At 32.5% G+C, this 14,544-nt stretch overlaps 1 protein-coding gene across 3 annotated transcripts in view; it reads right to left on the bottom strand.

The window, feature by feature from the left end:
• LOC111034176 (ankyrin repeat and fibronectin type-III domain-containing protein 1-like) overlaps positions 1 to 14,544 on the bottom strand; it is a 43,550-nt gene that overhangs the window by 5,777 nt on the left and 23,229 nt on the right. For 2 of the 3 annotated variants that reach the window (XM_022315253.1, XM_022315254.1), the window contains exons 2-5: positions 1,252 to 1,374; positions 697 to 775; positions 521 to 615; positions 258 to 434 (exon numbers count right to left, since the gene is read on the bottom strand). In XM_022315253.1, coding sequence (XP_022170945.1) covers positions 258 to 434; positions 521 to 615; positions 697 to 775; positions 1,252 to 1,374 — 474 coding nt within the window. Of the gene's footprint in view, positions 1 to 257; positions 435 to 520; positions 616 to 696; positions 776 to 1,251; positions 1,375 to 6,129; positions 6,707 to 14,544 lie in introns of those variants that run through there. The other variant, XM_022315252.1, reaches the window with a different exon arrangement.

Below are 14,544 nucleotides of genomic sequence, written 5' to 3'. Positions count from 1 at the left end.
TCGACAACTCAAGTACATAATTCTTTGTACCCACAAAACCTCACGAGCACACATTTGTTTTTCTTGTTCGTACACGTTTGTTTACATCTCACTGTTTTTCTACGAAGATCTGAAAGTCATCTCACAAGTGTATGCTCTTCGTCATAGTTTTTCATTCAAGGCAAACATCATCTGTGTACCGTGCGTGTCAAATTAATCTTTCATTCCCCCTTGAACTATTTTAGGTCAGATTTCGTTTAAAACAGTGTTATACTAACTGGCGTGTTCGAAACCAATGCGCATTTTTTTCAAGCCTCTTTTCCGTCTCTCCCATAGTGCCAGCGATTTGGTCTGTGAATCATCTTGGTTACCGCGACGTCTGAGTCCTATGACCCGATCTTCGGCTTCTTCGAGTAAATTCGACAGGTGAGTGTCTAGGTTCTTCATACTGGTCTCTAAACAACGGCAACGAAAAAAAAATACACTTTAAGTACTTTATTTTCGTATGATAGATAGGTATTTTTGATTTTTAATCGTTTACCTTCCGTTGCTCCGTGGGCCAATAGAAGTCGAACCAGATCTCGATTGTTGCTCAGAAAAGCAACGTCGAGAGGTGTCAAACCATCGCTGTTTACACTGAGCATAGAAAAAAATCAAAACCATCCATGAGTATAACATTACGTATTTTGACGTATACGAATTCCAATAAAACTTTACCTGTTCACTTGAACCTCACATGTCGTCAATATGTTCCTCGCCTTTTCCAGTTGGCCGTGTTCCACAGCAGCGAACAGACCTAAAACGATTGCATAACAAACGATTAAACAACTTTGTACCGTAATAGTGTTTAATGTGCACAAGCATAGATATACAACATTTATTTATTTATTATTAATATTGTGTTAAAGCAATCATATACTATGTACAGTTTTCCGTCGGCGTTAACGAATCGTCTTCGAAGTTATATTATTTGGTATAGAATGTCCTTAACGTGTCCACAAAATAATATACATATATATCGTTGCTGAGACGTCCTAATGAACTCGAGATGTCTAGAAATGCAAATATATTCGGTCGCCTAATGGGGGTTGCATACAATTTAATTTCCTCGGAATTTCACGAAAACATCATTGCAGTTATATAAAGTCCGGAATTTGACAAAACGCTTTCCGCCAGTCAGATAAACTGAATGTCTCGAGACATCTGGCACACAGGGTTTACCGCATAATTTATGTGCAATGGGATTAGTGTAAATATAAATGTTTAGATTACCGTGCAAATGAATGTTGATGTTGTGTACTTGAGACTCTCGTGCCTTTGGGTGGTGATGTTGACGTTGTTTCGTCTGTGTCTCCGAACTGGAGCCATTGTTTCTCAGCGATGATATTGAAGTTCCTAAACATAGGTAAACATAAAATCTGTTAGAATTTTGCCATCGACACATTGTCATCTCAATATCGATTAGTTTATGGTTGTGATCTCGATTATGATTATGGTTATGAATACATTGATCACAATAAGTCACAACAATACCAATAAATAAATTACGATACCTAGTGTTATCCAAAATATGATGAATTTCACAAATGATTCATTTTTTAATTCACAATTCATGAATGAATGAGCTTTCCATTGGTTAAAATTTGTCTGTTCCTATTCATTTGATTAATTAAAAACGTAGGTATTATGTTTATAATGAGAGTAGAGATAATTTATTACTTTCAATTTAACCTAATAAATTACAATCCTAATATTACATATTTTTTGTACAAGATTCTTTTCTAGCGATTCAAGAGTACCTATTTCGGCTATTAATTTGACTTTTTGAAGCGTGAAGTTTTAAAATATTAGCAAATAAATCGTAAACATTTACGCACATAGTACGGTACACATTAATTCACAATACGTATTTTTATGTTGTATACATTTAATAATGTAGAATCGCATTCATCGCTAGAACCAAAGGAGCTCAAACACTTCGAAACTTTAATAATTCGAGCAAAGTGTTTTCTATTTCCTTGTAATCCTCTTATAAATGTTATGTTGAGTTTTGTCCATCAACTTGAACAATACTGAGATAATTTGACTTATTTTATTTTACTTATTCGAATTTAAAACAAAAAACATCTAATTTCAACAAAAATGTACAGTACTTAAAATTCATTATTGCAACGTACAATGTACAACGACACAACGATTCAACGATTGCGCATACATTTTTTAACAATACTCAATAATATGATAGACCCACGTTATGTGCTATGGTGGAGTATATAAATGAATTGCTTACACTGAGATTTATTTATAATATTTCTATAAATGTACATATTTATACACAATATATTATATTTTATCATATACTTGCAATGTGGAAGGCAGCAGAAATCCACCATGCAATGTTGTTCCTTATAGCACCTGTACAACCATAAGTTCAATAGAAGTATAAGGTACAGATTGCCAATCACGAGATTGTAAAAACAAGAACAAATATATTTAAAATAAATTGAAAAACTCGATAACTGGATTTTATACAGATATTTCAAATTGTAGATGTTTCACGTTAGGAAATAAAGAAAAAAAATTGAAAATTGTGAAAGTATCGAACCATAGACAAAAGGTTAGGTTCTATAGGGAATGGACTTATCCCTGGATTTGTTTTGAATTAATATTCATATTCGTATAATATATTTCAGTTGCCATGGAAATTCGGCAACAGTTTTAATTTAAAATTATAAACAGTATTGTCTTAAGTATTCCGAGGGTATGGTTACGTGTCCTAAAACGTCAGATTAAAAACTTTTTCGTTTGAATTCATTATTAACATTTACTAGTTAATACATGGTATAACGGTACCGTTTTTTAAGACACGATTTTGAATTCACAATAAAAAAAAAAAGCTTGAATACAATACGAACTTAAAGTGAAATGTTTTGCTTTTGTGAAAGAAAAAATCCAGATCATCAACTACGCTGCTCTTGTCGACAATGAAACGAACAACAAAATATTTAACAGGGCTCTGGAAACACTAATGTAAAATGTTTTAAAAATTAAATTCCGTGGCCTTTTCGTAAAGGTAAATACAACGGTGCGAGAGAGGGAAAACAAATAAATAAAAGGTCTACACACAGAACGCGGACCATGTGTAGGAGGGTAAGTGGGGGTGTTCACGTGTACCTACACATGTTCATTAATAACGGCGTGAACGACGGAACTTGGGTGGTTGCGATATAATATAATATATATATTGTACCTATCCATACATAATATTTTGTTTAAATATCCGCACGTGCGAAACAATAACCGCTTTATACGGTTCCGCGTGCATTACAAATCGTTATGTAATGAACGACAGCACGTTGTCATAATAAATTACGATATATTATTACTATTATTATTATTATTATTATTATTATTATTATTATTATTATTATAATTGCTAATGAAAAAAAAATAAAAAAAACAGTTTAATATGGACGCCAAACGTATATTAAAAATGAAAACAATTTTTAGAATTTTTTTTTTTTTATTATTGTTATTACAGTAGGACGATGGTCCGAAAAAAAAGAATGACAACGGCTGGACAAAAATAACCAAATGAGATTAGGACTTAATTTTTAAACTGTTAAGCTCGCAATCACAATTTACATTGTGTAATGGTACATAATGTTTTCACTTTTTTTACGAAAAATAAAAACAAATATTACGCGTGACTTATCAAACGTAATTACGACCTTCGATGTTATACTTATATTAACGATGTAATCATGCTTATGCTCATGATATGCTGCAGTTACATGATTATTTCATTCGCCGAGCATTATTGGCATGATTTTACAGACGTATTATACTATTATTATAACATTTATACGTTTCGAGATACGCAAAACGTCAATTAATGATAAGCTATTACGATTGGTTGATCAAATCGGTTGCAAACTCTATTCTGTTTTATGGAATATTTTATTCACCTGAGTACATTTAAAACGTATTATACGGAGTTGTATAATACTGTCAAGATGTACAGTGGTGCAGAACTTCCAACTATAGGTAGGTATCACATAATATTAAAAACAGTATATTATACTGATTAGTAATCACTATTAGGTACTTGAAGTATCATATCGTGGATCTGACGTGTGTAGACACCTATATTATACTATATAGTTGCCAATTGCCGATCACCTATTATTTCATCTACATGCAGCGAGATATCACATGCCGAGTATCACAAATAGTAATATCATCGTAATACGACGATACCGATGATGGACTCGTTGAAATTGCTATTAGCGAAAAATAGATCCATAGTCATGTTTAAAGCAAAGTGTTAAAGTTTACTGCTCAAAATGTGCACAACTAAAAATTATAAAACCATAACTTGAAGGAAATTCAAAACTCTATTTTTTTTAAATATTTACACAAATTAAGTTTGTTTTTAAAAAAGAGGATTAAGAAGAAAACACATACAATCTGTCTAATATATGTTCAAAATACTCAAATAGGTAAATGATACCAAAATATTCATAATTAGTAAGAAAATCGTAGCGAGAAGTATATAGAAGCCACACACGGTACAAAGTTATTATGTTGGAATCTAATAACAGTGAGAACTAATCTCGTCATAATTATTGTAATATTTTAATACCATTAATACACCACTCGGACCGCGGTATACCCATAGGCGTGTGCACGAGGCGAGCTGGTCGAACAAAAACTTACTGACAGCTCGGAGTGTATACAAACATTAACATGATGGTACTTTATGAACATAAAGCCATGAAAAATATTTTGCGAAAAGAGAGTTTGTGAGTGGGGTTTATTTTGATTTATTTTCATAATTCATATTATAATATATTTATTTACTTAAAAATATTTGTATAAAGGTATTTATAGTTGTTTTCCTAATCAATCACATAATATATTATCATCTGTTGGAAGGTATCATACCTCCCATAGATTTATTTGTGCTTTAATTTAAAATGTAACATATTAAAATCTATCTAAAAAAAGATCCACAATCTAAATGTTGAGTGACACACATCATAGTATGGGTATTGGTATATTCAACTCAATTAACGTCACAACTTTTATGGGGAGATCGAGGGAACACACTACACAGGAAACTTTAACCCCCCTTAAATAAAATTCTATACTCTATTCTAGTTTGAATAAATACTATCAATAAATACAAAAAAAAGCGCTACACCTATTATCCACCTACTGTGTATTAACCAAATAGGTACTAATTATTTTCCCAGCTTTAAAATAATATGAACATATGTTTAGTTTATTGAATGTTGTACACAACAGGTCACAGATATAATAATATGTAGTTATTTGTGGCATAATAATCATAATCTGATATATTGCCGAGATAACTGTGAACACAGCGTAACGACATTATTTTTATCGATGGCAGGATGTAGAATGACCAATAAAAGCGAACACATTTATATTGTTTCCTTGTCTATAATTCGTTTTGATACAAGTACACTGTTAAATATTTATAATCACATAACATTATTATTATTATTATTATTATTATTATTGATATGAAAACAATTGGTATTTTCATAAATTTTGTTTGGCTTTTTTGTGTAGATTAAATATTTAATGTTTATATTACTACCAAATTGAATTGAGTTTTATTTTACCTATAGTTTATATTAAATAATATTAAACGAATAATAATATATTAATGTACCTTTGAAGATTAAAACAAAATAATACTGCTGAAATCTATCTAATCTAGGACTTGAAGCTTGAAGCTGTCATACTTCTAGTTCAAATTAGCCAGATTCAAAAAGTTTTCAACCGAATAAAAGTAATTGTAATGGCATTATTTTAATCGAGATAGTGGACCACGTCGCCCTGAACAAGCAGTCATTTAATTAAATATAATTTACTGGACAGAAATACCATGTTGAAATAGTTGTGACCATAAATTGTATTCAGTTAACGGTCTGTGGCATGGGAATTATTTACAATTTGTTCACCCACCCCCCCCCCCCCCCCCCAAGAATATTGTTCTGGTCGAGCCTATGTTCTCGGGCTCGACCGGAAAGAATCGGAGACTGCCGCACGCCTAAAATATAATATTGTAATGTCGGCGAATAGTAATTCGTAACATTATACCGTCGTTGTACGAACCTATGTCGGTGCCGAACCGTCTGGTTTTTTTGGCGTCACGCAGCGCACCGACGAAACCAGACGACGACCGTTTCGCCGCGAACGTCGACGGCGTCTGCTGCACCGGCAGACGGTCATCGCCGGCGCCGATGTAGAAGCTGGTGACGGGCACGTCGTACATGCGCATCCGGTTGGGTACCACGTCGTCGGCGTCCGTGTAGCTGACGTTCGAGTAACCGACGGTTGATGACCGGCATCGCGCGGTCACCGGACCGGCCGGCGCGTCCTTGAGTATGCCGCCGCGGCGGCTGAACGCCGTCGGGGCGAACCCGTGGCCGCAGACCGGGCCGTGGTAAACGCGTTCGTCGAACTTTACGCGCTTTACGACCGGCACGGGCTGCGGCAGTGCCGGCCGGTAGACGGCAACGACGTTCTCCTTGTCCTGGTCGGCGCCCACCGTCCAACCGCGGCGCCGCAACCGTTGGCTGAACCGGACCAGCGACGACCGCGAAAACGACGGCACCCTGGACACTCGGGCCGAGGCCACCGTTCCAGTTTCGCGATGGTCCACCGGTATGAGCCGTTCAAAGTCCGCCATGTGCCGGACAAAAGTTCCGTTACGAAAGCGCGGTGACGACGACGGTTATAATAATGCGTTACTGCGCGGTGACGACGATTGCGACGCGACGTTGTGTTACCGCGGACGCGACCGTTACGCGTGCAAACGCAAACTGCGGGTGAGGCCGGGTGCGTGTGGCCGACAGCGAGGGGGTTCCCGGTCCCCAAAAGAGCAGATGCTAGCACAACCCCCGCCCCGACCCCTCGCTCCTCGTGCCTCGTGCCGTGGGGGTATACCGCGTTCTACCGGATACCTACTACCGGTTTCCCGCATATGTACATACCTAATAATATTATTGTGTACGATACGCGAGTTCACGTCACGGCGACCACGCCGCCGTTGCTATTATCTTTATTATTATTATTATTATTATTGCCGGCCGTACCAGACCCTCCCCCGCCGATCATATGCATATGTTCGTTCATCGTTTCAGTGGGTCACGGTCGACGAACCCGTGCATGCGGTCTTATTTACAGGGTGATTCTCCGAGAATGCTCATCCCCAGGATTGTTTTCCTTTAATAGTTTTATGATTATTCAAATTCAGATATTTGACCATATTTTCAATTTTTAGATTTTGTATTCCATTTAGGAATGAGAATTTTCCCTGTAATACGTTAATCATATATTTTTTTTTTTGAAAACATCGATGTGTCTATATTGAAATTCGTACGAGTAATTAGTGAGTAATTTAACTTTGTGTCAAACCTACCTACTAATGACAATAAGTTTGGAAAATGGAGGAGGCATGATGATTTTAATACTTCTGTAATATTTACATTAATCTATCAACATTATATAAACTATAAACATATATCAGTATAATAACTACTAGATCCGATATTACATATATTTTATTTTGAAACCATTTTAATAACTATTATCTTTGGTATATATATATTGATAACTACAATCGAATTTTGATTTAAATACATAGACATTTTCAGAAAAATTATCTGCATTTAAAATTTAAAAAGTAAGTTTATTGTGATACCACCGGACATTCATTAAATTGTATACAAATCTAGACGATTTAAATCACGCGATTCTTAATTATTACACTTAACAGTTATTAAAAATATAAGAATTTGAATAAATTCATATTATTATAAAAAGTGAAGTAACGCATGCTATGTTTATCACCCTGTATAGTATTTTAACAATAATAAGGCGTACACTAATGAGTATTTTGGGGATACCATTACACACACGCCTAACACACAGAAGATGTTTTTACGTTCCAATCATTTCCGATAATTTTCAGTGGTTTGTAATATTACAGTAAATATATAACACGTACAGGCTATCATAACGAACATAAAAATTGTTTGTTATTTATTAAATTATGTATACAAGTGATACAATTTTCGAAAAAGTTGCCTGTTTTCGGTCGTCTTTGAGCTTGCCAGAGTAAATAGTAAATAGTAAACAGTTCACTTTGGAAACTGTCCAACAAATTTGTTGATTACATTGTTGGGTGGATCCCAACTGTTGTTGGAACTTGGGTTTAAAAAAAAAAAATGTTTAAAATCCCGCTTTTTTCGAGTCCATGATAACGTAGAAACTTTTGGAAAATAAGAAAAGAAACATTGCTATTAATACTATAGATATGTATTATACATGTATACATAGGTACTTTTTGAAATTTGTTAGGAGTTTATTATTATCTGAAATAATTTAGGTTCAATAAGAATTCCGAATATTCAAGCAAATTATTGTTGTTTCCTACAGTTTCATTTTTACAATACCTAACATATTAGTTAATATAATATTAACTAATTACTCTATGTTGCTGTATGTTGTATGAATTAAAGAGCGCATCACGAATCTTAGCACTCGGCTGTATACTCCCGATGATTATCTATACGTAGTGCTTCCAAAACATGTGGTTAGGAACTAGCGGTAAATTTAAATGTATTATTCTAAATTATTTAAACATCTTTACGATAAACAAGCAACAATAAGATGTTAAACAGCTGACGATGTGAAAAACAACCATGTGTTATATAAAATAATAATTTCATAACACACCTGGTGATGTTGCTGTACTCTCATTGGAACTACTTTTATATTTCTGAAAAATTTCAACTGGCGTACCGCAGTCGAGTACCTTCATTTTCGGCACGTACTACCTATATAGCTTATACAACAAAGAGTTGGGTTACATTATATTAATGATTATCCGTGTAAAATAAAAGTCGCAAAAACTATGAATATACTGCTATAGAAATATTTGATTGAGCAAAATATGAAATTATGAGAAAGAAAAATCATTTTCTTAAATATTCCGAATCCTTCATTCAAGCCTAATTATTATTTTTTATGATTCAAAACAATAAAAAAATCGTTAAATTATACATGCTGTAATTAAGTTACAGCTACATAATAATATAATCATTACGATTTTTGTTCTAACCAAGTAACTACAGATAATATTAATTATATATTTTGAACATTTCACTGATACTGATTATTTTATCTTGAACATATTTAATACCTATGGTGAAATTTATTGTTAATTTTAACTGTAATATAAATTAAAATGTTGGAGTTACGACTGTAACTATCTGTAAGTCTATAAAATCACACTTAATACTTTTCAAAAAACTTAACCTTATCGAACAAAATTAAATCAACATTTTATATTAACACTAGTCTTTAGCTATAGATACTAGGAAACCTAATTCTATTCAATATAGTTCTTTGAATTTTCTATTTTTTTGTGTTTCTGAACGTATTATAAATTAAAATATTACCCGTATTTCACTATTAACTATAGACCAGATCCCAACAATCGGTATAATCGGTATAATTAGTTCTATAAGTATACTGATTTTTCTTTAAAAATGTGAGTTTGATTAATATCTGGTTTTAAACAATTATTTATTCACATGACTATCTAGTTCTCTTATTGTATAACGACAATCCGTGCGAATGACATACAAATCCATAGTATTCAAAATCAATTTAGATTTAAATGGAAAAAAGCTCATGAAACATTATACATTCTGTAAGGGACGACTTTTTTTTCAACGGTTGTATACGAGAGTTGTTTATTTAACATAAAAAAAACAAAGCTTAACAAAAAACATTTATCATTTAAATTTTAACACCTATGACACTATAATGTAAAACGTACGCGTTGCATAATAAAATACGTGTATTATTGATTGAATTCCTTTTTTTCATATTGTATAATAAAACTAAAAACTAGTATTTTAATTAATTGTATATTTCATAACGATTTACGAATGATAACTGTCATTCATAAGTAAAAGTATTGAGGTGTTGATGAAGCAGAATTTCAGATTCGTTTAAGTTGGGTACGAAAAGTGCATATGTTTAATGTTTATCTATAATACAAATCTAGAATTGTGTTGAAAAAAACTTAAAATATCTCCGGATAATGCATAATAGATAACAGAATACTTTTGACATATATTATATAAGTTTTAAGGGTCGATTAATAATTTAAAAATACATTTCGAGTTCGGTTAGCTTGATTTAGTTAAATTAAAATTATTAATATTTATAATAAAATATCAACAGTAATAAAACTGTTGATAACTATACTATTATTATTTATTTATTATTTTAACTTATTAGATCAAGATAATATAGTATAATAATTCCCATTAATTTCATTTCGTTTAAACATTTAGGCAGAGTAAAACATTATTAAATAGCGATACCAAAAACGTTTGCAAGTGCTAATCAAGATTTTTTTGTTCTTCTGTTAACACCGCATTAAGTAAGAAAAAATAAATTCGGAAAACGGATACATAATCCTCGTGATAACCTAGCAATCATTGATTAAACAGACTGGAAATTGCATTTCACTCTTTTATTCTTAGAGAATTCGTTTATATTCACTCGAACGAGTCTTACACGCCAATACTTCGTGACTTGTCATGCGCATGAAACGCCTTCGGATATAAAACAAAAATAAAAACAAACAATATAATATATTTGAAAAGTGATTTTTTTGCTTTAATTTTATTCATTTACTAATGTACAGTATAATATACGTTACCGAACAAACGGCAATATGGATATCGTCTTCGCCTAATATAATAATAATACAATTTATTGTTCATCGTGTGGACGGCCATTGCTGTGTACGAGTACAACTGCAGACCACTTAAATATTATTTATTTTTTAATGTATTTTATAAAAATATGAGATGTGTAGAAAGGTTCAATGAGAAACGTAACAACTAAATTAGAAGACACTAATAATGCACACGAAACGTGACGAGATGACAGAGGCATTATACGTATGTTGCGTACTCGTGTCAATTGACACTACCTACTTCAAAATAACGAACTCGTAGTCTGGTGCCTAATGGGTTTTAAATTATAAGGAGATCACGTGACTTATTTTATTTCAAGCCGACGAGGATGATTGCCAGGAATCCAATACCGCGAGCAAGGATTAGGATTAATGAAAATCGTGAGAGATTTTCATGGATGTTTTCACAATAATAATAGTCTGTAATATAATATTATACGTAGGTACTAACTACAGGTAATTCCTGGATTTGTGGCCATGACACAGTACGCGTGGGTGCCATCATTAGCCATGGATTATTTGCGAATAAGTGAAAACTTATCGATTGGAAGTACAGTGGCTTGATTTAAAAGCCGAGCCCCAAAGTTATATAACCCAGGTTAAAACCGTCGAATTATTTGTCCGAGGAGTTGTGTCGCCCACAATATAACAAGGGTCCAAGTGCTTTATTATTAGTTTTGATGCGATTCGTGGTTCAGGTAAAGATAGATAACCTACCAATGATAATATTATATAATATTATTATTATTATTATTACTCTAATGCACATAATAATATTATATTATAAAAATTGTGATGGTCGGGTTGTACTAGTTGGGACAGCTTTCGAGCGTAATGATAATTCGGTCTCGCCACGCAATACCGTTTTTTTTGTTTCATAATAATTAACGTGTAAAATCGCAACTCGCTTATCGACTCGAGCACGCAGTTGACAATATTAATTCGTTACAATAATAATATCGTTCTGTCGGTCGTTGTCGGGCATGATAGCACCATGATATTATACGACGTGTCGGCACAGCGAGTTCAACTCGATCGTTTATATAGGTCCTAACGCACGTATTATATAGCTTTGGCCACGTATAGATAGGTTTTGAGCGGTTTTTTTTCTGCCGTGAAATCCGAATTGCACGCTCACAACACGTCGTACGCGTACTATTTACACACAATTAATTAAAAACATTGAAAACCGATAATGAGTTTTGTTCGCACGTCTATAATAGATATATTACAACCATAATATATATACAGCCGTATAGGTACATTATAAACGAATAAGCCCCAGATGCGCCTCGGTGATTTGAACTCGGAACGACAGCAATTAAATTGAAAACCAATAGCAGCAACGACGTAAGTTTATCGTGGATAAACTGCATAATGCTGTATATAATAACAATATAACGAAATTTATCGACGAAAGTCTCCGGCCTCCGAACACAACGCGTATAATATTATTGTTATAATAATTGTTATAGCCGAGAAGTTTAATAGCGTTTTACATCTTGCCGTGAATAACGCGTGTGTCATTATTTCTAGTGGGACCCGAGGAACGAATGCGATGCAAGTTAAATAACTCCGACGTATTATACATAGTAATAATAATATTATTATGATATATAAAACCGAACGAAACTTTATAGTAATTGAGCGCAATCCGTTGTCCGTCGAGTGTCTTAAAGGAACAACAGGGGTTGAATTTATTGCCAGGAAATAGACACTGGCTTTTCAGAGGTTTTCTAACTTTTATAGAATCCTTGTTTTCAGGTATCCAGCGGTTTGCAATTGCTATTTATTTATGCGTTTATATTTATTACGATATTGTGTGGGGGGCTTAATAAATAATGTATTATTTAGAAAAATAAATATTTCGGTACCAGCTGAATAGAAGGTACTCGTTGTTAGTCTGTTGTACAATAACATGCTCATAAATTACAAAGTAAAAATCCAGATGCGTTCGATAATGTATAGGTGTATAATACTAAATATTATTTACTGTAATATAAGTATGTTTGTAAATAGCAATGGTGTTTGCAATTACTGTTTTTTTTTAAAGATAAACATGAATTGCCTATAAAAATTGAAAAGTTCAAATAAAAGATGATACATTTTAGCTAGGTAGTGGTTACAAGACTAAATGCGGTTATGATATGTATTATATTATCAGTATGTCTTATGTATACTCGTTGTGTACATATTAAATTACACATTCAATTTTTATCCATCATTCACAACTATTAATGTTCATCTACGCCGTGTATTGCATTATATTCACAAGAACGGATTTTTTCAATCAAATCGAAAATCCGTCCCTTATTGCGTTTACGTTCCGACGATATATTAATTCACCGGTTGTTCATGATTACACGCAATAAATTATAATATAATATGTGTAGGTTTATAAATTATTATTATAATAATTATTATTATTATTATTATTACACCCAATTCGTTTGACCGAAAACGCATGCGATATTGGTCGTAATAATTACTATCGTCGTCGACGCTTTATTCATTACCAGCGAACACGACGGGCTCAAATTATCACGAACAGAGGAGCAGACTATATTATAATATGTAATACTATATCGCCATATTCAATACATCTAATAATAAACTATTCATAAACAGAGTAGCTATTCACGTTTAAAACTGTGTCATCCGCGAAAAGAGTCGCTCGGTGAAGATAGTGGAGTACCCTTTTTGAATAGGTATCCATACGATAATTGTTCGATGTTCGTATAGTAATAATAATAGTAGAAATAGAAAAAATAACAATAATATGTGATGTATAATGCGGTGATATTATTATAGCGATCGTATAATTAGTGCCGTTTCCCTGGATTGGATTGAATTGAATTTCACTATAATATACACTATAATATTATTAAATAGGTACATGAAATATTGCAATTTGCAGTTAGTGCTGACATAGATATAAGTACCCCCCACTCATAGTGACATGTTTATTGTATAATATAATATTATTTTATTGATGGTTTAGATTTGCTGTACGTAATCAATGATTTTTTTGGAAATAGCCATATACATACAGGCGATGAAAATTTTATTTGTAATGCTATCATCTTCATTAAATAGGTACTGATGAAACAGTTTTTTTGCATTTTAAGGGATTTTTTCGTATAGTTTTTAAAATAAAAACATAAAATAAAATCGTATTTTATTCATACAGTATGGCAGTATGGCATTTGACATATAAAATACAAACGATTTAATATAATATTGTAAGTGTATGACGAATAATAATTTCAACTACATAAAGAGTGAAAATACCCAAACCGTTAATAAAATATTATCACAAAAATGCTAACTATTGAATTATGCGTTATTATTTATAAATTATAATTTGATCCGTTTTTTGTTACTGGAGTAATTACTAATACGATAACTCATATTATACAGAACAGATCACAATAACATTTAGGTATTATTATATCTGCATTATTTTAAAGTGTTCTATTCTGTTCATCTGATACAAAATATCGAACTTAACATTTATTAATTATTGATTAAAAGCGTTTTATGCATTAAGAAAACAATCAAGCAGTAATATAAGAATAAAAAAAGTTATTTTATATGAATAATAATTTAAGTAGTAGTTTTAAGTAAAATGTTTAAAATCATTTTTAAAAATATGTGAACTGTAACAAGATGTGTCCTCTAAACTTTTTGTGTACTTACATTTAAAAAGTATCTTAAAATATTATTATTATAATTGTTATTGTATA

This window comes from Myzus persicae, unplaced genomic scaffold, assembly GCF_001856785.1.
Source record: "Myzus persicae strain clone G006 unplaced genomic scaffold, MPER_G0061.0, whole genome shotgun sequence".
Lineage (NCBI taxonomy): Eukaryota > Metazoa > Arthropoda > Insecta > Hemiptera > Aphididae > Myzus > Myzus persicae.
This window is presented reverse-complemented; position numbering and strand designations above follow the sequence as displayed.